Below are 26,899 nucleotides of genomic sequence, written 5' to 3' on the forward strand. Positions count from 1 at the left end.
CCCAAACATTTTAGCAGTAGTTTAAAAAATGTTGACTGTCTAACAATAACTGTCTAACTGTCTTTCTGTAGGGATGACAAATCTGATTTGTCCCCAGCGAGGCCGTTCCTGTATCGTGTCCTACGAGCAGCTTTCCCCCTCCACATCCTCTTCCTGCTGCTGCTGGTTGTGGCGTGTCTGGTGCCTCTCTCAGAGGACGACTACAGCTGCACTCTCTCCAACAACTTTGCCCGATCCTTTTACCCCATGCTCCTCTACACCAACGGACCCCCACCCACATGAGAACAACTACCCGTCCCCTTCACTAACACACAGCCACAGCTCATTCTCTAGAGGGAATGGGACGTAGTCCAAGCCTCCCCGTTTACTCTCCTGTAGCTAATCCTGTAGCTCTGATTAATTTGAGTGAAAGCCCTTGTGTTTGGGATTCAGTAGATTGTCCTGCAACAATCAAACCTGGTTCCTGAATCCGAGGACAGTTGCACATAGAGAGTGATTTTTTTTCTGAGGAAAGAGCCTTTCCTCATGATGTATATTTGTATTTTTAGAGAACGGCAAGGACTCCTCATCAAAGGTGCACTCATTTTGTAATTGTAGCATATTCATTGAAACATTGAAATACTCCTTCACACAGATGTATTTATTTTTGACATATAAATGACAAAATTGAACCCTATAGGCTTATGGGCTTTGAGTCGGCCTGTATTGTTAAACTAGAAGCCCTGTTTATGTGACTGAGTGATTGGACTTGCTTGAATATCAGTTATGTTCATAGTTTCTAGGAGTCAGTGTAAAATAACTTTTAATGATGAATATATTTTATTTGTAGCTCTCTTAGCTGCCATTTTCTTGGTCAAAGCCATGGAGGAGAGACACAAAGTGGCATTAGGGTGTGTGCAAAATTTATGTTTAATTTATTCAGCCTAAAGTTTGATGGCTGTTTGGTGTTGTTTTCATGTGTGTGTGAATATTGTAAAACTACTGAAATTATTTAAATATAATTGGTAACTGATCTCAGTGGAGATAATAAATTATATCTGATTATGTTTTAGAGTTTATAGCTAGAATTTTTCAGCCAGGGAAATCTGGTACCCTGATGTGTTTGTGTCTGGTGTGTTTTTAGAAACCCATAGAAACACATTTCAAAAGTATCCACATGACTGTATGTGGCTATTATTTTATTTTTAACCTACAGAAGTCTGGTGAAAGCCCATTAGTCGCTCTTTCACTCATACTAACTGCCAAAGTTACAGAGACTTGGTTTTATAATTCCTCACAGTTACTAAAAGAGTGCTGTTCGTTTTGTTGTTTGATGTTTTTAATTGAATTGTTATAGTATAGATGAAATTATGGGTCAACTAAAATAGACTGTGATATAAAGTATCCATTAATCACAGAAAACATTCACTTTATGATGAATTTATTTTGCAGCAAACCTTGCACTGCCAATGTCAAACACTGGTTGAAGACAATATAAAGATTTTTGTGGTTTCAATTTTCCTACAAATAAACATTGTACAAATATGCACGTGTCCACTCATTTATTTCCCACATATTTATTTATTATGCAGCTGAATACAATAAAATGAATTTAGTTTTGGTACCTGTAGAAACTTACTGTTGTGTCAGTTTGTCGTCAGTATATTTTTTCCTGTTTTAAGCTTGAAATTAGGTTAATTCCCCAAAAACTGTAAACACAGTGGAGCTATTAAAATTCTGTTCATTTGAGCGTCTCAGCCTGCTCAATAGTGGCATTGGCTCAACCAATCACATTAGTTTGGGACTGTGTTTGCCAGCCAGTGACAAATGACGGAGTGTGTGGGAAAATGTTTGAAAATTACTTTCATGATGCGTTCTAAATGAGATAAGTCCACTTTTGAAGGGCATATCGGAATGATGGATTTCAACAGGTAAAACTGATGGACACTTTGATGCAGATGATGACTTTTGATTTCAAAATGATGCAGAAGTGGTTTGCAAGGAACAGTTTTTTTCATGCCTTTGCAGTACTGACTCTGGAGGGTAAACCCTTCGAAGGTATTAGGGCAATGGATGCCATTTGAAAGCCCTGTTTGGTCATCTAAGGTTTTTTTTTTCCAGGTCTGCTTTGAAACCCCCACGACCCTACGCAAGCGGCTTAGAAATTGGATTTATATCCGATGCTGCATCCTGGGAGATTTTTACCCCACAAAAGGCATATTGTCAGTCTGTGTCCATGTCCACTCGATGTAATGTATTATCCACTGTCTCTTCAGCTCTGTAGAGACAGACACAAATATGTGTTAGCTTAGATGAGAAAACCTTGTGTGAAAAATCTCATTTTGAGAAATATAATGATTCATGACTAGTTGAAGGAATGTTTCAGGTTGAACATGTTACAGCCTATTTAACGTAGTTTGTAAAACAAACAAAAATCGCATGAACAGGTAAACCTTTAAAAGGCTGCAGTTATTTAATCATAAATACAGTAAAAAAAAAAAAAAAAAGTAGCGATATAATATTACAATTTAAAATTATTGTTTTTTTTATTTGAATATATTTCATAATGCTATTTATTCCTATGCTGGCAAAGCTGAATTTTCAGCATCATTACTCCAGTCTTCAGAGTCACAGGATCCTTCAGAAATCATTCTAATATGCTGATATAAGTGTGAAAACCATGATTTGTTGCTGCTTTTTTTTTTTTACATTTTTCTTTTTAAATAGAAATATTTTTAACATAGTAAACTATTTTGCAACCAAATCAAAGTCTTTGCTGCCACTTTTGATCAGTTTAATGCATCCTTGCAGAATAAAAGTATTCATTTATTTTTATTTTTATTTTGTTTGACCCTACCCTTTTGAATGGCAACCAGTTACATAAACTTAGATATCTTGTGGTTATCTTTTGCTAAAACTTTTGGGTAGATTTTTCACAAAATATGATTTCTGTATTACCAAAAATGGCACAGTTCAACACAAGTGTGCATGCTTGGATACACTCACTGTGGACTGTGTCGGGTCTCCTGGCTGCTCTCTTTCAGCGCAGGCTGCTGTTTGGATGTGTGGAGGATCTCTGTGTTCTGTTGTGTGTCCACCCGGAGAGATGCTTTTGTGTGAGCCGCTAGCATCTGGCTGCTCTGGGATGTGTTGGCATCCAGCATCTCCAGCAGAAGATCATACAGCAGCACCACATTTTTTCTCTTCATGGTTGACAGATGCTCGATGCCTTTGTTGCTAGGATGACAGAAGAAAGGAACAGTGTGAATTTGAAAATTGAAACAAAATGCTGTGAAAGTATATAATACGGCCCCAGTCTGCTGTGGTACCTGAGGTGACGAATATGTGAGAGCAGCATTAGCAGATGGGCGAGCCGGATGGACTGTTGATGTGAGGACAAGCCTGTTCTGGAGATGGTCCAAACTAGAGCATCAGTCACCGAATCCAGCAGCCTCAGAACCTTCCCACGGCTCTCCACATCTTCAGGAGTCTGTGGCAATCTTGAACAGTTATCTGTTAATAAGCATACAACAGAAGTGAATCACAACATCTGATGCAGTTAAAGAGACAACTGTTAATTTTGTGATAATAGGACTGACCAAAGGTTACCATCTAGCCACAACCTTTTCATAGAGTCAGCAATCAGATTGTAGTTTTAACCCTGAGAAGCCTGACATATGAAATAATAGCATGAAAAAATATATTATTTTAATTGAACAGTTGAATATGAAAAAAACCCATCTACTTATGTGCATTGTTTTTATCATATTTGATACGCAACGCACGTTTTTATAGCTCATATAGTGTGATATACTGTAGTGAGAATATAGAGCTCATATGTGACTCAACCAAAACCTTTCATATTTCATATTTTCAAATGGTCCATTTTTCAAAAAGTATACATAAATAAATAAGCTTCCCATTGATGTATGGTTTGTTAGGAGAGGACAATATTTGGCAGAGAGCAACTATTTGAAAATCTGGAATTTGAGGGTGAAAAAAATCAAACCATTGAGAAATTGGCCTTTAAAGTTGTCCAAATACAATTCTTAGTGATGCATCTTACTAATCATATATAAAATGTATAATATTATAACAGAAAAAGTTTTTATATATTTATGGTAGGAAATTTACAAAATATCTTCATGGAACATGATCTTTACTTAATATCCTAATGATTTTTGCCATAAAATGTATTTTTGGCTATTGCTACAAATGCTACTTATGACCAGGTTCACATATTTGAGGAGGAAAAAATCCTTATGTCCTACGATTTATTTACATGCTATAACTGAGCAAAAAAAAAAAAAAAAGTGTAGATGATGTTATTTATATAACGAAAAAAATAAAATTAAATTCTGATGGCTTGTAATGTGAATGTTATGTAAATCAATGACTTTTTTATAACAGTATATAGCACACTACTAAGTGCATAAATTAATTTGTCACTGTATATCTCAGGATAATACATCTAGTAAGATGATATTTAAATGCTTAGTTTTGTGATCAAAACATAATGAAATGCAATATAATAATGAATGAGAGATGTACAAACAAACATTCATTATTTAAACTCAGATTTTAACATGATTTTAAAAAAAAATAAATAAAAAGAATTTTAATAAAAAAAATTATATTCAAATAAATAAAAGTTGCTACAGCCCAGTAGGTGTTCTTTAAATATTCCTTACAATATAAAAGTTATTCTTACATTTACTTGAAATCATTAAAGATTTCAGACCAAAAAGACATCAATATCAAGGACATTTTTACAATTATACTAAAAGTAACTCTATCAATCAAAGTTCAGAAGGCATGTTTTCAGCAAAGGCTTGATCATGTTGATTATTTAATCATTTACAAAAGATATTCATGTATCAAAGATGATAATAAGATAGGCTTTATAGGGTTAAAACACAAGAGGGTGGCAATGGCAGGAGACCCCTGACCGGTCATGTAACTATAGTTTGTCTGTTTTAATTAGCATGCCCTACACTTATGTAGAGGAAGAAAACAAAAAGAAGATACAAACTGCATTTTAATCTCGCTCAATAACGTACACACACACACAATCAGAGTAGTGTCATACTGGAGTTGAGAAGGATCATGGCTTTAAGGCAGACGTATTCCTCTCTCTGAAGCTTCAGTTCTCTGAACCTGGAGGTGGTGGCCAGCAGCATGTCAAAGATCTCCATGATGCCTTCAACACAGGTCCCTTCATCCCTGAACGAATTAGAGAGAAAGAAAAGGTATGAAACAGAGATAAATGGGAAAAGGCCAATCACTTAAGCCATAAATGTCTTGTGACTAATCACTCTGAAGATACAAGAACATGACATCACCACCACAAGAACATGAGAAAATATTTTTATATTTTTTATATTTTATTATTTAATTATATGCACCATAAATCAATGACAATAATAAAAGCAAAGTTGTATACATCTAGTACAAACAGCCTAACAAAATGGCAGGACACAGTTATACTAACTGTACTGAAAAAATGTATCCAAGTGTATAGTGATTAATAAACATTTAATTAATTAATAGAAAAACAAGCTAAAGATGACACTAGCTAACATACACAGCTTATTTTGAATGAATACAGATGACCTTAAAGTGTCAGGTGAAAGACACAGGAAGTACACACTATCTCACACACTTTCTTCTCATACACACACACACACTCACTCCTGTGTGAGAAATGAGTAATGCAAACTAAGCTTGTGTTATGAGAACACACCAAGGTTTGTTAAGACCCTGGAGATAATCACCAAGGAAGAGGAATATTTAATTCCACACAAATTAATAAACAGGTATACAAACATGCCAACCATGCATAAACAAAAGAGAACAAAAACAGATCAGTTTTCATAATGAACTTCAAAAACTTTGTTCACGAGTCTCACAGTGTGTGTATGTACACACACAAACACGGCATGCACTGGACATACACAACTGAAGATTATCCGAAGGTCAATTAATAAATCCATTAAACATCAGTGTTTTTCAAATGTTACCATCAAGCAAGATATGAGCCAATCCCACATATGGAAGACGCCTTCAGAGTTCAAACAATTCTAATCTAAAGAATTCTACATATTGACAGCACAAATGCATTTTTGGGATATCTGGTTAAAGTTGTTTTATATTATGTCTCCTCTACAGAAAAAAAACATAGATCTGACTTTAATAAATTCAATCCAAACCACACTTCCAATTCAGTATCTTTCAAAGCCAAGTCCAAACGGTTACATTTCAGCTTGTTTTTCATCCTTCAGGTTTTGATATCATAGATCCTATGCCATTGCATAGAGAGACAATATGGGAGTTATGTCAAATTTGGAGTTGGAGGTTGTGCGCAACAGACTTGTGTATTCTGTAAAACAGTAAAACTCGTCACTTTTGGTTCAGATGTCTTTTCCTGAACATTCAGATATTAAAATTTAATAAAACTCCAACTATAAGGACTACTAGCTAGGCTAGCTGATTACCTTAAAAGTCCATAAACATCTTAATCAGTTCATACTAATTTCTCCTAAAATTGGATGCAACCTGTTTTCCAGGTTTGGCGAGGTGACGTTCGACATAAACCCCATTTCCAGCTTTCAAATTCCTGCTTCCATGCTGCTGTAAAAAAATTAACTCGGCATAGTGCTGAATGCTGTGTGATCATTATAGCAACCAAAGCAGGTAAGCTGGAAAATAACCACCAGGACACACAAATCTGATATATTGTAGACAGTCAGTAAAAAATGGATAAATAACTAATAATGGATAAAAAGAAATCGGTAGGTGTGTTCTGAAGTTCCATCTTCTTTGATGTGGAAATCTTCTTCAGTTCATTTCTTCTGTTCAGTCCAACGAGGTTAGAACAAGTAAAAGCACGAACAGACTGTAGAGCTGCTTTACAATATTTAAGTTGTAGTTCTAATTGAAAGCAACACTGACATTGTTTTATCATGTTTTTTAAAAAAGCTGCTTGCTTTAAAGCAGGGGTTCTCATCTCTGGTCCTCAAGGTCTTTCCTGCAGAGTTTTGCTCTAACCCTAATGAAACACACATGAACAAGCTAATCAAGGATTGTTTGTAATACACACCCTGATGAAGGCATGTAGCCGCAACGCGTAGGTGTACCTCTCACCATTTTTTTAAAAAGCAAGCCAAGAATGTAATAAAGGCTTTTTAATTTTTTCACTGAGATATTCGAGTGCCTTGGAGTTCTTGTCTTCAAAGCTAATCAAGGACTTCAGGACTACTAGAAAGTAGCATCAATCTGCATTCTGCAGGAAAGCGGACCTCAAGGGCCAGGGTTGAGAACCCCTGCTTTAAAAATCTGTTGTAAAAAGTTCTATACAGTACTGTAGAAGTAAACATCCACATGTGCTCCCAACAGCATGAGCAGTTTAGGATGTGTATGGCAAAGGTATTTCAAACTTCATTTTACCCCTAAGCAAAGAACGAAAAAGAAATTTGCTGTGAGCATTTCAGGGCCATGAAGGTGTGTCTATAACACAGTTTGATCAACACATTCAGTATGTTCCTCTCCAGTGTGTCATCTGTGCTGTGGAAGGAGCTCTTTTCCAGTGTCAGTGGGGGATTTTACCTGTTGAGTTTGAGATCGGGTGAGAAGATGAGTTTCCCGGGATGATCCACAGATCTCCACATCAGTCCCAACATCAATATATCCAGCCAGCAGCATTCCAACAGATGCACCTGATCTGACAAAGTCAGCTCCACAAAACCTGCGAGGAGTAAAAACACACAAATGTCTGCCGGAACACACAGCTGCTTGCCCTTCAAATGCCGGAAGTGCGTGCACATACACTCACACAAAAGGATTTTTGTTTATTTTTAATGCTTTTTGTCATTTGTGACAAAAAACAATTGGAACAAATGTTACCATATAAAACAGATCTACATATATAAATACAAATTTTATTATACAGATTTTATGTATGTTATAAATTTATATCTAACCAGAGAATGTATATGAAAATTATATAGGTAACATATACAGTATAGCACTCTCAATAAAGGATAATAATAGTCATATATTACATTTCCATATGGGAAAAGTTACGCATTGCTTAAAAAGTGCAATGTGTGACAGATTAGGAATCAGAGTATTTCAGGTATTTATACAAACACACACCTGGTATCTTCTTCGCCCAGCTGATCATGAGCACCAGTTCCTTGTCAGCGAGGTTGGTTAGTGACATCATCATGCTGGCCTCCGTGTACGGCTTCTTTATTGGCTCTCTCAGGTAAATCTGAGGAGGCTCCGCCTCCAGAATACAGTTGACCAACTGCTCTGGGGTGAGGCTCTGGCCGCACCCCTCAGCTCTGTCCCCCAAAGGGAAGAGTGGATGAGTGGGACTGAGGGGAAATTCTAAATGAGGCTGGGAAACACCTCTGACCCCTATCGCCCCGCCTGAGCTGTCTCTCATTGGGGGGTTACGACGATGACGTCCACCTCGGTAACTGCAGCGCTCCCGTCTCACACCTGTTCACACACACAATTACACACATGCATCAAAAGTGCACACTCAGCACAGCACACTGTCCAATATGATAACACCTTAGTTTAAGGACCAATTCTCACTATTGACATGTTGCTTATTAGCATACTGGCTGTTTATAAGTACTTATGATGCACATACTAATATAATTCATAATATAAATAGCATAATATAACATAATAATATTTTAGGTCCCTTAAACGACCTCATACCTTACTAACTATTACTAAGCAGCAAATAAGGAGTTTATTAATGCAAAAGTGGTAGTTAATAGTTACTTAATATTGAGAATTGGTCCCCAAAGTAACAAGTGTCCAAGATTATATAAAGTTTGACATATCCCCCAGGAAATAATAAGTGGCTACACACAAAAAAAGGAAGAGGCTGCTGCCTACCACACTTCATCATGCCCACTTCATAGCACTTGCGGAGTCGACAGGCCTGGCAGCTCTTACGTCGGCTCTTGTCAATGGTGCACTGGTTGGTGGCTGGACAAATATAATCATTGTGACCTGAAGAAGATTGAGAGAAAAAAATTCAATTAAACTCACATCCTTGGATGTCTTGGTTAAATTAAGCTTTTTAATGTCATCTCATTGTATTGTCTAATATATTATTAGAGCTGTCAATTGATTCAAGTATTTTAGCACTGCACTGTAAATATATATATATATATATATATATATATATATATATATATATATATATATATATATATATATATATATATATATATATATATATATATATATATATATATATATATATATATATATATATATATATATATATATATATATATATAAATATATATATATATAAAATATATCTTATTATATTTTTTGGAAGACTATTGGACAGTTTTAGAAGAAAACACTTTTTTTTTTTTTTTTATGAAATTTACTAGCAATTTCTGAGTGAAATTTATTTTTTTTGTATACACTCTCATTTTTGTATGGGATTAATTTCCAGAAACATGAGCTTATATTAGTAATCAAGGAAAGTAAATCAAGTAAGTTTGAAATCTTACCTTTAGAAATGATAATCTTATAAATGTATGTAAAAGGTGGGAAATTGTGGCCTAATGGTTAGAGAGTCGGACTCCCAATCGAAAGGTTGTGAGTTCGAGTCCCGGGCCGGCAGGAATTGTGGGTGGGGGGAGTGCATGTACAGTTCTCTCTCCACCTTCAATACCACGACTGAGGAGCCCTTGAGCAAGGCATCGAACCCCCAACAGCTCCCTGGGTGCCGCAGCATAAATGGCTGCCCACTGCTCTGGGTGTGTGTTCACAGTGTGTGTGTGTGTTCACTGCTCTGTGTGTGTGCATTTCGGATGGGTTAAATGCAGAGCACAAATTCTGAGTATGGGTCACCATACTTGGCTGAATGTCCTTTCACTTTCACTTTTCACACTTTCATGTACAATCTACCGTTCAAAAGCTTGAAAGAAAGACGTATATTTCAAATAAATTATGTTTTTTTGAACTTCCTTTAGATCAAAAAAAATGTATCATGGTTTCCATAAACCTATTAAACAGCACAACTGTTCTTAAAATCGATAATAATAAGAAACGGGTGGTGCATGATTTCTGAAGAATCATGTGACACTGAAGACTAGACTGACAATTCTGCTTTTTCATAAGAGAAAAACATTACATTTTAAAACATATTTCAATATAACAAATAATATTTCCAAATATAGTATATCCCAAACTGTTTTGAAATCAAATTAAAAAGCTATAAAAGTAATACTAAAAGTGACATACAGCCAAGTATGGTGACCGAGTATCTTAGCACTGCACTCATGCTCTGCATTTAACCCATCCAAAGTGCACGCACACACCATAAACACACACCCGGAGCAGTGGGCTGCCATTTTTGCTGCAGCACCCGTGGAGTTCAGTACATTGCTCAAGGGCACCTAAGCCCAAGACTCGAACACAAAACGTCTCTAGGTTACGTATGTAACCCTAGTTCCTCGAGGGAACGAGACGCTGCGTCGAAGCGCTTTGGGGAACGCGTTCAGCGTACGCGACTCTGAATATCATGTGTAATCAGTCCAATGGAAGGGCGTGACGTCACCGACGTGGTGACGTAAGCGACCAGGAAGCTATAAAAGCACGTGCCACGCAGCTGGCGTCAGCTTCGAGTACCAGCAAGCGCCGGCAGGGGTGCCGGGGGTATGGCTCCGAGACGCAGCGTCTCGTTCCCTCGAGGAACTAGGGTTACATACGTAACCTAGAGACGTTCCTCTTCAGGAACTCGAGCTGCGTCGAAGCGCTTTGGGGAACGAGTCCTAACGCCGCCAGACTACCAAACCCCTGCCTGGTGTGTATCCGAAGAGCACAGCTCAGGACAGGAGGACAGAAGCGCCTGGAGTGACTGGCATATCTAGGCCATAGAACCTAACAAATGTAGAGGGCGTGGACCACCCCGCAGCGTTGCAGATGTCCAGCATGGATACACCTGCTAAGAAGGCCTTAGAGGCCGCCATACCCCGAGTAGAGTGAGCCTTGGCTCCCGACAGCGGGGGACGACCAGAGGACTCATAGGTGACGTTGATAGCCTCGACTATCCAACGACTAATAGTCTGCTTAGAAGCAGGAGAACCCCTCTTGGGGGGACCGTAGCACACAAGCAATTGGTCAGTTTTTCTCCACAGGGCAGCTCTGTGGACGTATGCGTCCAGTGCTCGAACCGGACACATACAGTTTAGCTTCGCCTGGTCGGGCTCCCGAAAGGGAGGAGGACAGAAGGCCTGCAGCACTACAGGTCGTGGTGTAACAGAGGGAACCTTGGGAACATATCCCGCTCGAGGGTATATGAACGCTTTAGTCATGCCTGGTGCAAACTCAAGATAAGAAGGGGCCATCGAGAGGGCCTGAAGATCTCCTACTCTCCGCAGAGAGGTAATAGCCAACAGAAAAGAGGTTTTAAGTGTGAGATGTCTGTCTGAGATATCTTGAATAGGTTCAAACGGGGGTTTGCACATAGCCTCTAACACCACAACCAAGTCCCACGGGGGAATACGGGACCGTACTGGAGGTCTCAGCCTCAGTGCACCGCGGAGGAAACGTGTAACTAGGGGGGTGTCTTCCCAGAGACTGACCGTCGAGAAGGGTGTGGTAGGCCGCAATGGCCGCCACGTAGACCTTCAGAGTAGAGTGGGTCAACCCTGCAGAGAGCCTAGCCTGTAGAAACTCCAGAACTGTACCAACTGGGCAGTTTGCTGGGTCTAGCTGGCGGTCTCTGCACCATGAAGTGAAAAGCTTCCACTTCAGGGCGTACAGTTTCCTCGTAGAGGGAGCTCTGGATTGGAGTAGGGTCTCCACAACCTCAGTTGAGAGACCAGCTGCTACCAGTTGTGCCCCCTCAGGGGCCACACCCACAGCTTCCACAACTCCGGGCGAGGGTGAATTATCGTGCCCTGCGCCTGTGAGAGTAGGTCTGTCCTGATCGGTATCTCCCACGGAGAGCCGTCGAGGAGCGAGACTAGATCTGAGAACCATACTCGGCCCCGGCCAGAACGGGGCTACTAATAACAGACGGACCCCGTCCCGGCGTACTCTCGCCAGAACTCCCGGAAGCAGAGCGATAGGGGGAAAAGCGTACAGACGAAGCCTCGGCCAGGTCTGTACCATAGCGTCCAGTCCCAGAGGAGCTGGATGAACTAGAGAGAACCAGAGGGGACATTGTGACGTCTCCTGAGTCGCAAAAAGGTCTACTTGAGCCCTGCCAAACACTCTCCATATCTGATCTACCACCCGTGGGTGAAGTCTCCATTCCCACGGGCCTCGGCCCCTGCCTCGACAGTATGTCTGCTCCCATATTTAACTTCCCAGGAATATATACTGCTCTTAATGAGAGGAGTTTGTTCTGGGACCACACCAGGATCTGGTGCGCCAGCTTGTACAAAGGGCGCGAACGCAGACCGCCCTGGTGGTTGATGTAAGAGACCACTGATGTGTTGTCGGTGCGCACCAACACATGGTGACCTCTCAGGTCTGGGAGGAAGTGCTTCAGTGCACGATAAACTGCTAGCATTTCTAGACAATTGATATGCCACGTTAGATGGCGATCGCTCCACAGACCACGGGCAGGGTGGCCACTCATGACCGCACCCCAGCCGGTGAGGGACGCGTCCGTCGCTAGTGTCACACGGCGACAAGGAGCTCCCAGCACCGGGCCCTGATTCAAGAACCAATGTTTCTTCCACATGTCTAAGGCACGGAGGCAGCGCCGCATGACCTTGATAGTGCGAAGCGGATTGCCCCTCGGGGAAAATCCCTTGGTCTTGAGCCACCACTGTAGGGGTCTCATGTACAGCAGGCCAAGAGGTATCACGTTGGACGCAGCTGCCATCAGACCCAACAATCTCTGAAATTGTTTGACAGTGAGTGACTGGCCTTCTCTGACTCTCTTGACTGAGATGAGGATCGACTCGATACGAGCAGGGGACAATTGTGCCTGCATCGCGGTCGAATCCCATACTACGCCTAGATAGGTGGTTCTCTGAGCCGGAGAAAGTACACTCTTCTTGGCGTTCAGTCTCAAACCCAGCTCCCCCATATGTGCGAGAACGACATCTCGATGTCGAACCGCAATCTGCTCTGACTGAGCTAAAATCAACCAATCGTCGATATAATTGAGAATGCGGATGCCCTGCGTGCGCAGGGGGGCCAGAGCCGCATCTACACACTTTGTAAACGTGCGGGGTGAGAGTGCGAGGCCAAAGGGAAGTACTCGATATTGGTAGGCTTCGCCCCCGAAAGCGAACCTCAGAAACTTCCTGTGTTGAGGAAGGATGGAGATATGAAAATATGCGTCTTTGAGATCTATCGTGACAAACCAGTCCTCGGACCTGATCTGAGCTACAACATGCTTGATTGTGAGCATTCTGAACTTCAGTCTCATAACTGAACGATTTAAGACCCTCAAGTCTATAATCGGACGCAGCCCCCCATCCTTCTTTGGAACTATGAAATACCGGCTGTAAAATCCGGACTCCCTGTCCTGAGGAGGGACCACCTCGATGGCCCCCTTCTCTAATAGGGTTTCCACTTCCTGTTCCATAACCAGACCCTGCCCGGGGCCCACTATCGTGTGAACGACCCCGTTGAATATAGGCGGCACGGAGCTGAACTGAATGCGGTAGCCTTTTTCTACTATATGCAGGACCCAACGAGATACATTTGGCAGTAGTTTCCACGCTGCTAAATAATCTACTAAGGGAATCAGTCTCTCGAGACTGACCTCTGGTGTAAGAGACCCCCGCAGGGGCGGCGAGCGTCCCAGCCCCGCTACGCGCACGGGCGGAGGATACTGAGAACGATGCTCGCCCGGGGCCGCTGCGCCCTGGAGCACTGGCAGGGTTGGCAGAACGACCCCTAGAGGGCACTGAGGTGGGACGGGCACCGTGGACTGCGGTGTGTACCGTTCTACCCCAGCAGAGGCTGCCCTCTGAAACCCCGGGCCATTGGCGTCAGGGTTTCTTGGCCGAGGACTTCTTAGCTTCGATAACCGCCCTTAAATCTAATTTGGGCTTAGAAGACCTCGGCCTAGAGCGTCGCTGAGACTCTCGTTCCCGACGCGGAGGAGCACGAGAGGCGACGCTCTGCTTCTGGGCCTCGCGGTGTGAGGAGCTAGGGTGCGGCTGGGGCATCTCCTTCCCAGATGCCCCGAGGGAGCGACGAGGGAGGAACTTATGGAACGCCGCCGCCTGTTTGCGGGCCTCCTGGAACCTGTCGACGACAGAATTAACTGCGTCGCCGAACAATCGCCAATCGCTCGGGCGGTCTCCTTGGTGGTGCGGAGGGAGAGATCAGCGGTCCTTCTTAATTCAGAAATATCATGGGACTTGATCTCCTCTCCCTCATCTAGCTCCTTGAGCAGGTCGGCCTGGTACGCCTGTAACACCGCCATGGTGTGCAGACATGCACCAGCCTGACCTGCAGCCGCATACCCTTTGCCCACCAAAGCCGAAGTTGTTCTTAGTGGCTTTGAGGGCAATGCCGGGGCCTTCAGAGACGATGCCGCGCCAGGGGACAGATAGCTCGCAAGCGTCTGTTCCACCCGGGGCATCGCTCTATAACCGTGCTCTCCCATCCCCACTACATTTCCGTAGTAATCAGACGAGGGGATGTAGAGGCGGGCCGAGAATGGACGTTTCCACGACCTGGCGATCTCATCATGCAGGTCGGGAAAAAATGGAAGGCCCCGGCTGGGAGGTGGCTGACTCGCGCGCAGGAAGCATTCCTCCAGCTTGCTTCTCTGCGGTTCGGTAGACTTTTCGGCGGGGCCAATCGATACTTAATTTGGCCACCGCGCGAGTAACCACCTCTAAGAGCTCCTCATACTGTAGCGAGTGGGGTGGCGAATCCCTATCGAGCGACTCCACATCGACCTCCTCGGAGGAAGAGAGGCGGAGCGTCGATCCCTCACCCTGAGTGGAAGGAACCGCTGTGCGTGCTTCCGACTCTAGGGATTGGGTGCCGGATCTGGCAGAAGTGGAAGGAGATAGGGACTGGCCCGTCTCCATTCCCTCTACCAGATCGACTTGCGAACCCCACGAGTGCAGCCGCCGTTCTGCCTCGACAGAAGCGGGACCAGCACCGCGGGGAACGCTGGCGAAGGCCCCCTCCTCGAAGAGGGCCCTCCGGGAACGAAGCAGCCGCACCGACATTCGCTCACAGTGCGGGCAGTCGGCCCCCTCGAGAGCCGACTCAGCGTGCTTCGAACCCAGGCAAACCACGCACAGGTTGTGTGTATCCCCACCCGTTATATATCTCGGGCAGGGAGGAACACACAGCCTATAACGCGATTTGGAATCGCCATCTGAGTGCTTAACTTTCGCCTTGCTTTTTGGCATGTCTAGGAGCTCTTTTAACTGGACAGACAACAGTAAATAAGACTCACAAGACGGACAAATGACATTCACACACAGAGCGCTTGCTGAAAGACGCGAAGCTTACGCCAGCTGCGTGGCACGTGCTTTTATAGCTTCCTGGTCGCTTACGTCACCACGTCGGTGACGTCACGCCCTTCCATTGGACTGATTACACATGATATTCAGAGTCGCGTACGCTGAACGCGTTCCCCAAAGCGCTTCGACGCAGCTCGAGTTCCTGAAGAGGAACTTTAGGATTAACTCAATCCTAAATCAAACTCTCTAACCACTAGGCCACGACTTCCCCAAGTTAAAAGTAATAATAAAAAAATCTAAATGAAAAAAATATTCATGTATAATCCTTGGCTTTTTTTGCATGGAATTAATATAATCTGTGAAAAAAAGTGTAGTATTTGTAAATATTGATGTGTTCTGGCTTTTTGAGTAGTGTCTATTTGCTGAAAGGTCAAAACAGACTCAATGGGGGCACACAGAGGACTGGCCCTGGCATTCTCAAAGAAATCCATGCACAGAACAAGTAGAGTGTTTGAGGATTTATGAAAAAAAAAACTGCTTAGAAAAACTCAAAATGGCAAAACCCTCCTTTAATTAACATGGTATTTCATCTGAAGAGCATGTGTTTATGTTAAATGGTTACCTTGACCAACGTTACCTTGAATGCTCCGTTTGAAGAAAGCCTTGCACCCCTCACATGACCAGACACCATAGTGATACCCAGAGGCGTAGTCATGACACACCGCACAGAAGTGTGTGTCTCCTTTACCCAAAATTCCTGGTGAGGGATTCAAGCCATCATCACCATCCAGTTGCTGCCCTAACAGCTTTGCATGAGTAAGGACAGAACTATAATAGAAAAGATGAAGGTATAGATAAAGTAAAAAAAGGGCAAGAAGATTTTGTTTTAAAATAAATGTGAAGAATTCTTGCTGTGTGAACTAGTTTTTATTAATTCACATTTATTTTTATATATTCTATAAACATAAAGTGTTTTAAAATATCCATATATATATATATATATTTTGGGGGGGGGCGAAATGTTGCTTTGTCGACTAGCTGAGATAAAACTATTTTTCAATATTTTTTTATTTCAGGAAATTGCCCAGATCCTGGATCCTGGAAATTATTATTACTGTTTAATTTGATAATTTTATGATCAATGTAACTTTGTGATAATATAATATATACATATGTATTTGCTTGTTTGGTCCTGTTCACATCTGCCTAATTTAGCTCAATTTTACAAAGTGACAAAGGGAATATTAAAAACATCATAGAACACAATTTCAGTAATATTTCACATTATAGCTTTTAATGTATTTTTAAATTCTTATGTTTCATATAATAGCTTATATATTTTGCTGAGCTATGCACAATTATAGATAAATTTTCTCATTTGCATTTAGAATCATTTCTTCCCCGCTGTCCGCGATTCTATCAAAACAGACCTGAACAGACGTGTTTTATTATCTGCCCAGTAATAAGTCAGATTAGAAAAGTAATATCATGTATCTGCTCAAAAAGTTGCATGATTCAATAAACTGTAGCAATATAAAATATAAAAAATATAAAATAATAACACCTCAATCTAAAAAGAAAAGCTAAATTTTATCACATTTTATCTGGTAACAAGGATTTTATTGTCTCTATGGTAATAGAACTATCCATTTCACAGCTGCTACTTGGAGATTAAAGGCATATATTAATTATTAAGACACTGCATGTGATCTGTAGTTTTCCCACCTGCCCTGGTTAATCGTGTGTGTCTTGGCGTCCTCCCAGGTGGTGTGTGCATGTGTTTCCCTGTAGGCCAGTGGAGACGGGCAGTGTAGAGACGGCGTAGAGTGTGTGGTGTGGGGAGGCCAGAAGATTGTCGAACTTAAAGGGACCAGGCTTTCGGACACAGGAGGATGAGTGTACCCCAGCACTGTGGAGGACACGGGGCTGTAGAGCGTTAAGGCTCCGTGGCTGATCTCTCCCCCATGCGGTGGTGAATAATCCTGACAGGCTTCCACATACGGAGATGGAATGCAGATGGTCTGGCTGTCCATGCCGAGCTGGGACGTGTACAGAAGTGGTAAGATGTTAGGCGAGTTCCCTCAATTGGCCTGGACAGGGGAGGCTGACGCAGGGGCCGGACCAGTGGAGGAGCTCATTCTGGAGAACTCAAGCGAGGTCCTGGCTTAACAGACTACTGCATTGTAGGCCCAACTGTGTCAGAGGAAGTGCTTGCTGAAGGACATTTAAAAAAGGAAGTCAGATATCAGAGTAACACTTACACCCTCTGCATGTTAAGCATACAGTACCGTCCAAACGTTTCTTTGTTTAAGAAATTCTTACTTTTTTAAAGTACATTTTTTTCAGGATTCTTTGATGAATAAGACATTTAAAATTGTGAAATTGTAATGCCCATACTGTCATTTTGATTGGATTAATGCATTCTTGCTGAACAAAAAAAAAGTATTAATTTCTTTCACAAAAAAAGGGCCCAAAAAACTGACCCCAAACTTTTGAACAGATCATGTGACACTGAAGACTGGAGTAAAAGCTCCTGAGAAATCAGCTTTGCCATCACAGGAATAAATAAAATATTAAAATATACTATAACTACCAACCCTAAACCTTTAAACTGTACATATTGCACAAACCTTTAATATGTCCTGTAAGTGTCATATACAGTAAGTGCTGCCTGCATTTATGCAATGTTTTTTTTTTACTGTTTAATGAATGTTTTTCTAGTTTTATTAGCAGATGTAAATCCTTTACAACATCTTCTATGAAAAAGTGACTGGAAAAATGAAAAACGTCACAGAGGAACATGATGCATAGCATAGTTTCATATAATTATTTCTAAATCTGTCCAAAATACATGATGCAAAGAGACAGCCTCTGTAGCGAGTTACACTGCTCTCTTCTTGGAGATTCATCACACCAAACCAGACAGGATAACTGCTTTTTTTTTTGCTGGGGGAGTGTTTTGAAGATGAAATATTGAAAGGTGCTACTCCAGGAAATGAGGTAGCATGTGAATAATTTACTTGTGATTGAGGTTATAATATTCTACTTGCAACTGTCCAAAAATGCTTTAAAGATTTCAAGTCAATTTCAAAGATTTCTTTTGGTTTAGATATCAGTAAAGATATCTATAACTATAAGGATCTGTCATTTTCTTGATAGTGTAGTCGTGGCCTAGTGGTTAGAGAGTTTGACTCCTACTCCTAGGGTTGTGGGTTTGAGTCTTGGGCCAGCAATACCACTAGTGAGGTGAGATGTCCTTGAGCAAGGCACCAAATCCCTGGGTGCTGCAGCATAAATGGCAGCCCACTGCTCTGGATGTGTGTTTATGGTGTGTGTGTATGTGTGCACTTTGGATGGGTTAAATGCAGAACAAGAATTCTAAGTATGGGTCACCAATGGGTCACCAATTTTAAGGGAAGTCGTGGCCTAATGGTTAGAGAGTCGGACTCCCAATCGAAAGGTTGTGAGTTCGAGTCCCGGGCCGGCAGGAATTGTGGGTGGGGGGAGTGCATGTACAGTTCTCTCTCCACCTTCAATACCACGACTTAGGTGCCCTTGAGCAAGGCATCGAACCCCCAACTGCTCCCATAAATGGCTGCCCACTGCTCTGGGTGTGTGCTCACAGTGTGGGTGTGTGCTCACAGTGTGTGTGTGTGTGTTCACTGCTCTGTGTGTGTGCACCTTGGATGGGTTAAATGCAGAGCACAAATTCTGAGTATGGGTCACCATACTTGGCTGAATGTCACTTCACTTTCACTTTCATACTTGGCTGTATGTCATCTCACTCAACTTGTAGATGGTCAGTTAATGGAGCATAAAATAGAGGCACAACAGGTCAGCATTGGTTTTAAGTCAAATGTTTATAAGAGATGCAGAGGAGAAAGTTCTTTTAAAATGTTTGTCACAAAGGTCCAGAGTCCACTGTGCTTCATGTAACACTGAAACCAGAGATGAACAAATAAACTATGAGAATTCCCAAAAGAGCCTGAATAAACCGCAAGGCAGCATCTGTGTGTGTGTATGTGTGTGTGTGTGTGTGTGTGGGAGAGAGAGATGTATGTATGAGAGTATGTAACCACTGCAGGTTCATTAAAATAATTCAAGTCAGCATCACCTATGGTGTCACCAAATAATAAAAATAAACCATCAATCATTCTTCAAAAAGAAAATTATTTTTTGAAAATAATGTGTTCAAGGTGTGTTTTTTATACAAATATAGAAAAACAACAAATCACAGTTAGAATGAAAGCAAGAGAGGAAAACATGAGAGAGAAAAAAATGCAGATAACCACAATCGTTACTAGGTAATTTATTTTACAGGTGTTTACCAGTATACCAGTTTACCAGTATATTATGCAGTTTATTGTGTAGTGTTTTAGGGTTGAACTTAAAAAAAGCTGTAAATGATGGCTTCTTTTCCTTGTGCTACAAGCACACATAAAGACATCCATCCAAATCCTCCTACTCCCCGTGGTGAAAATTAAATTAAGAGAGCTGTGTGTTCATGTGTGACTTTCTGTTTCCATAATCTGTCTCTATATTAGATCAGAATCACAGGACACTCTTGAATTCACTGTGTCCTATGACTAAAAAATTCTTACTTACTTAGTAAACTTGCCTTATTTTCTATCACAGATATCCAAACATTCTTAAAGCAAAACACATTTACTTGAGAAGCAAACTGATTTAAGATTAAGTCTTGGTTCTGAAATATTTATCAAAATAAACTAAGTGTTTGCTTAAAACAAGAAAAATAACAGCCAATGGCGTCTTGTTTCCCCTTTGAAATTACTTTATTTGTCTTACCCCATTGGCAGGCATGTTTTCTTTATTTAGGCATAAACTTACATAATTTTGATACATTTGTCAAAAAATAAAAAATAAAAAAAATTCTAACAAATAAATATTAATAATAATATTTTTTTTTTTAAATCACTTGATACCTTAAGAAATGTTGCTTCTCAAATGTATCTTGATTTAAAAATTTAAAAATGGAAAACAAGTTAAAATAAGGAATAAGAAATGTTTTACTGCAGTTTATTTTAAGATCATGTATATTATATTTTATTATGATTTTTTTAAAGCCATATTGGGTCTAAAACAATGCCTGAAATACCTTTACAGGGAATCATTACAGAAACAATCTTTAGTAATTCTCAAAAGTTCCAAAATATTTCATGCAGGTGAAATCACTCAAAAACTATTTAGTTCATAATTTTATGGGCATTACTATTAATTATGTGTAAGAGATTATGTAAAAAAAAAATTCAAACACTCAAAACTACAAACTTTACTTTACTTCCCAGCATTCCCTTTTCTCTAGGCTAAAGGGCATCTGTGGGTCTTGGGTCAGAGATCTGGCCTGCTGCCACAGTAAACACAAAGAATAAAGGTGAGATGTCACTGAGCCAACGTTATTACTGAGACAACTCCTGAAACATTGTGTTCTGTCTCAGAGAAGTACACAAGTCCATAAAGAATATACCAGGAAACATTACGCTGAACATTCTCTGTAAATGCAGACATAATAAAGCACACATTGTAAATAGAACACATACAATAAACCAGCACTAATAAACACACCAGTAGTATGCGAATGACTGCAATGAGGAGGCAATGTCCACTGTCTAGGTCTAGGGTAATAAATAATATAACTGATAAGAAAAAAAAAATTCCATTTTAGTTTTAAAATAATGATACATTTTTCCAGTGATGGCAAAGCTAAATTTCCAGCCATTGCTCCAGTCTTCAATGAAGGTTCAGAAAACATTAGCTCAACTAATATTTATTATTATTATTAGAGTTGAAAATACCCGTAATGCTTAATATTTTTGTGGAAACTGTGATACATTTATTTAAGGATTCTTTGATAAATAGAAAGTAGAGATGCACCGAATGCAATTTTTTTGGCAGATCCCGAATTCAGATTTTTTTTTTGTAAGTGTGACATGCCGATACCGATTTTTGCCGATTCCGGTTTTCTTTCTAAAAACTATAATTGACAGCATATACAAACAAAAATCTATATTTTTTTATGAAAAAAAAAAAAAAAAAAAAAAATATATATATATATATATATATAAAAATAAAAATAAAAAAAAAGATTTAAACATTACAATTCCACAATCTGGACAAAGTTACAGTTGTTCTCTATCTTAAACAACTCTCAAAATAAAGTGCTCTGTGAATAACCTTATTAAAATGTGTCATCTTTCACATCAAATTCTTCCATTGTTTCAATTAAATCAGAACAATAATAAGAAACTGTAGAATTGTTACCATTCAAATTAGTATCAGTATCAACAAGCTTCATCTTTCCACTGCAAGAAACACAGAAGCTACATTTCAAGTGGCATTAGATGTATTAACAGATTGTTTGATGAAGCTGAGGTGCCATTAAATGCATTCACACAGCAAACTTTCGAATGCATAAAGAATTTTATAAGATTAATGTTTAAAATATTTTTAAACATACAAATAAGAAATGTTGGGAAAGATGCAATTATAGTTTTAAATATGAAACCGAACATGTAGGTGTCTGTTTCAAAGAGTGAGTCATTTAGTCATTCATTCAACAGATTCATTCAAACCAAACCAAATGGGTTACTGAATCATTGACTCACTTGCTTCGTTAAAAAATGTGGATACATTCAATCAGTGCCGATCCTTATGAAGCCCCGCACATGGCATACAGGGAAAAAAATGTAATAGTGTGCATGATTTACTAATCAGTTCCCTCAATTTATAAATTATGCGCACGAATAAGTAAATTGTTCGCACAATATAGCATATTAAGGGAACAAATTATCATGTGTGCACATTTTAGTACATCAAGAGAACTAATTAGTAAATTGTGTGCACAATTTATTTATTTTTTCTTGCATGTCATGTGCGGGGCTCCGTAGATCGTAGACTTCTGGGGGCACTACGCAAAACTGTGTCAGCGGGGGGTGGGGGAGGTAGTGAAGTGGGGTATGAGTGGTTATGAACGAATGAATGAAACACATTTGATGGCATATAAAGTATAATATTATATTATGCTTTTTAATGATTTTCTTCATTTTAAACAATGCACAAGAACAGCATTAAGAATGGGACAGAGAGAGACAGGGGGTGTATGATACCAGTATAGAACACTTGATTCCCACACGTTCTAACCAATGATTCTCTATGACCTTTCTAGCTTTTCATGCTACTAAAGGAGAATAATTGTTTAAAAATAATTTCATAAGGAATTCACTCGAAAGAAACAAATTTGGCTGATGAAACAAGCTACAGTTAAGCAACTACATATTATATTCACTATAGAAATGCTCATTGCTGTTCCATGGGTTTCAAAGGGGTTATATGATGCTTTTTTAAAGATCATTATTTTATGTATTTAGTGTAACAGAATATGTTGACATGCTTTAATGTTAAAAAAACTATATTTATCAAAATACCCTTCTTTCTTTTCGTGAAAACTTGGGCAGCATTACGCAAGTACAGTATTTCCACATAGTGACATAGACATGTGGGGGCTCGTTTGAATGAACCGTTTTTAGGGGGACGTGGCAGAGTCTTAACTTTGATAAAGAATATCTCTTTGGATTTGAGACTTTAGTCTTTGCAACTTTACAGATCTTCTTCATGCACCAAGAGGTTGTAACACTCCAAGGAGAAAGGAAAAAATGAAATCGCATCATATGACCCCTTTAAAAATTTTAACCTTTAAAAGTTTCCATGCCTGGAAATCACAATTTTAAAACCACTGGAGCCCTGGAACTGAACTTGAACACCCCTCATAAACACCTGTCTAGAGCAGGTGCACTATTGTTCAAGCCACAACTCTAAAATGCTGTCTATGTATTATTGCAATTTTGCCATCCAATTTATTCAACCATCTAAGACCTCTCTGTGAATAAAAATGAGTTCAACGGAGGCAGAAGAGACGTTACCTCCCTCTTTACCTTTATCTGCCTCTTTCTCTATAATGAAAATGGAAATTTACTTTATTTCTTTAATTACTTTATGGGAAAATGCAGTCCATACAACATTTGGCTTCATAATCCATTATATTTGTTTTGTTTTATTGCTATATTGTTGGTTGTTGTCTTACACAGACTCCTTGGAAAACACTCCTGACAAACACACTGGAATATGATCCACACATACACGTGTGAAGCAGATGGTACAAGAGCACAAAAAAAATCCATTAAACTAAACAGACTGCTCCTTATATTTCAACATATGAAAATCACATATGCAACCATACCAAAAGTTTAGTTTTATAATACTTTTAATAACAATTTTAAATATTTTTAAGCATGGTCATGGTAACTCAAGCAACTTTTGAATGAAAATTTCATTGGAAGACAGAGAAAGCACTTCCCTCCTGTCGCTCTTGTAAAGCTCAGATTGGCTACAATCCAGACACACATACCACTGAACAAAAGGCCAAGGACAGGACAAAGAAACCCCTACACATATCACACACACAAACAGTCCCTGGGAGAACTTTTCTCCATCCTAATAAGGTTCTCCTTCCAACTTGTGATTTCTTTGAACTTACACAATAATTAAGTTTCAATTTATATCACATCAGGCATATGAAGGCCCACATCACCTAACTGAGCCTTGTATCTGCAACTGAAGTAAACCTTCAAATAAATAATTAAGCACACACATCTGTGTATACACGCACATTCTTCATGCTTGAAACCACTCCGATCGCTGACACTATTCATGCTTTCCTAATTGAGGCTTGCTTCTTTTTCAGGGAGTGAGGGATGATAAGAAAAGCTGGCTTTTTAAAAATCCTAGACTGAGCATTCTCTGGCACAAATATTAAGAGAGAAAATTAGAGAGCATGATTTCTGAGATTACTAAATGACACAGACTGATTGCAGTCTATACATTTTGATCCAATTCTCCTATTACTTGTCACACAAACATGTCACCAGAACAGTCCACTCGCGTATGTATGTGTGTGTTTTTGTTGATCCCATGGATAAAACCTCCTGCTGCTAAGCCCAAACCCAGCAATATCTCATTTAAATGCTTAAATGCAATTACACCTCTGGTAGCTTTTTCATGAAAACAGTATTTTACAGGAGTTATAAGTAAACACAGCAAATGGTTTATTTGTGCATATGTTAAATGAATAATAGTCTAGTGTTTTTAAAAGGATGCCATCTGTAGCCATCAGCACAAATACTACTGATTTTGAATGATAACAGGCTATTATGTTCCGTGTGAGTTCTCATCCATTGCTCAAGAGGACAAGGACCTCTGTCTAAACCGATAAAGAGTGTTTCTTCCCCTTCTTCACATTCTCTTGGGTGTCTCCCTGAGACACATGAACTAAAGAGGTAATGTGTCCCAGCAATTTTCCGTATGTTCTATATGGAACTTTTTAAAAGGATTTTGGACGATAAAAAAAATTAAAAAGAAATAACTGATGAAGCTATGGTAAAAATATGAAGTTCTATAACACAAGGGACAGAAAGATGAATGAAAGTGGATGTACCGGTGGTCCTCACGCTAAAAAAAAAAAGTTTTGTCAGGTAACCAAAGAATGTGGTATCTACATTAGCTGGTTTTATTCAAGTCAAAAACATTGCATAAGACTGAATCAACCTGCCACACTGAGTTGCACTTTACACTTTTCACCATGAAATTTTTGCCAAGACAACTCTTGCATGCTTTAAAAAATTTATGTGAAAAGACATTTATACATGGAAACATTTTGTATTTATCTGATAAATTAACTATCTTTAATTTAAGCATAAGCTTTTGGCAGTGTAGATGTAGTGTGTGCAGGCAGGTTCACAGAAAACAAAGATGACAAATAGCTGTTCCTCAAAAACTTGTTTCTAAAGGGTTTTTAGCGCCACCACCACTCATAAAACAAACTGAATGTTGTAGCAGATCCTTGTTTTAGTTACATGGGGTTGTGGTTTTGGATGATGTATCTGCAGAAAAGATATTTTGGAAGTTTTCCCTTGGCCTCTGAGATTCCTGAAAACAGGAATACTAAACCCCAACAGATGGTCATTTTAACACCATACTTAATGAATGTGTTAGTTGAAACACTCTTTTTGTAATAAATTACATTGTTCAGGTGGCAGTCTGTTACACATTTAGATTTATTCATTTAGCAGATGCTTTTATCCAAAGCGACTTACAAATAAGGACAATGGAAGCAATCAGAAACAACAAAAGAGTAATGATATATAAGTGCTATAACAAGTCTCTATTAGCTTAAGCGCAGTACACGTAGCAAGGGCTTTTAAATAACATAATAAATAAAAAGAAAACAGAAAACAGTTATCCTGTCTCATTAAAATTTTATGATCTCCTTCTGTCATTGAACTCATGCCTATAACTCATCACTAATGTTATTATCTTTTTATTATCTGTTAATCTTATCACGATCCACATTGAGTAATAGACCGTATTTGCGCAGAGACAATAAAAACTGTCTGTCAAGGCTTTTAGTATTAAAATTAAAATTTAATTAAATTAATAAAAACAGTATTAAAAATCAATCAATCAATCAATAAACAGTATTAAACTGTTATTATAAAAGTTATAACATCTTTTCTATCACTGGCTTAAATAGATTAGGAATGTTTTGAGGAACCTAAAGAACTCCCTTCCTAAAATAGAAGAAAGGATCAAAAACTATATTGTCATTTTCGTTACATAAAATTATTATAAAACATGCTTATTATACTTTTTATGTTATATTTTCTAGCACACCCTTGTGGCTCTTTCAAGGTCCCCGGGCAAAGTTATATTGAAGCACACTTGGGTTATCTTCACCTAAACATCGAATCATTAGCCTACATTTATTCAACCACTGCAACACGTGTCATAAAGTGTTTTTGTTTTTTCTCTCTTTCTATCTCTCAAAACCTATTCAGCAGCCTACCGAAGCAACATTTTGGGCATCATATGCGCACTCGTTAACCATTTCAAAAGTGTTAAAAGTTTCTAAATCTTGATTAGTAAACCCTTTGTCTCAAATGAACACTAACAATTAACGCAATGGTAACCATAGCTTCCGGCAAAATACCTGAGTTACTATAGTTACTGTCACTTGGGTAAAATCATAATCAGACATTGTAAGCTTTGGGTATCTCTTTCATTTTTTTCAGTTTCTATTTTGAAGACAGTGGCAACTATCACTAATTTAGCACATTTTTAATGAAAGGAAACTATGATTAGCGTTTTGGTACGGTAGTTAGTAGTTAGAGATGCACTTACCGACAGCATGTAGACATCAGGTGAGGTGAGCTGGAGAGAACACAGCAGAGATCTTTTTGATCAGCTGGAAACGCGCTGCGCAGCCTATATATCTGATTTACTGCGCGCACGAAGAGAAAGAAGAGCACTGAAGTTAGCAACAGACGCAAGAGAGAGAGAGAGAGAGAGAGAGAGAGAGAGACATGCAAGCACGTGCTAGTGTCCTAATAGCGCACTTTGCCTGATTG

At 39.6% G+C, this 26,899-nt stretch overlaps 2 protein-coding genes across 4 annotated transcripts in view; one reads left to right on the forward strand and one right to left on the reverse strand.

Annotated features, from left to right (window-relative positions):
* syne2b (spectrin repeat containing, nuclear envelope 2b) overlaps positions 1 to 1,524 on the forward strand; it is a 91,909-nt gene extending 90,385 nt beyond the window's left edge. For all 3 annotated transcript variants that reach the window (XM_059565875.1, XM_059565874.1, XM_059565873.1), the window contains one exon: positions 72 to 1,524. In XM_059565875.1, the coding sequence (XP_059421858.1) occupies positions 72 to 282 (211 nt within the window). In that variant the 3' untranslated portion in view covers positions 283 to 1,524. The remainder of the gene's footprint in view (positions 1 to 71) is intronic.
* On the reverse strand, positions 1,404 to 26,899 carry esr2b (estrogen receptor 2b). The gene is given in 10 exon segments (XM_059565876.1): positions 1,404 to 2,257; positions 2,986 to 3,216; positions 3,309 to 3,492; positions 5,069 to 5,202; positions 7,585 to 7,723; positions 8,134 to 8,484; positions 8,896 to 9,012; positions 16,060 to 16,250; positions 17,148 to 17,636; positions 26,673 to 26,899. Coding segments are annotated over 9 exon segments (1,815 nt in total). The 5' UTR covers positions 17,561 to 17,636; positions 26,673 to 26,899; the 3' UTR covers positions 1,404 to 2,202.

Source organism: Carassius carassius, chromosome 14, assembly GCF_963082965.1.
Source record: "Carassius carassius chromosome 14, fCarCar2.1, whole genome shotgun sequence".
NCBI lineage: Eukaryota > Metazoa > Chordata > Actinopteri > Cypriniformes > Cyprinidae > Carassius > Carassius carassius.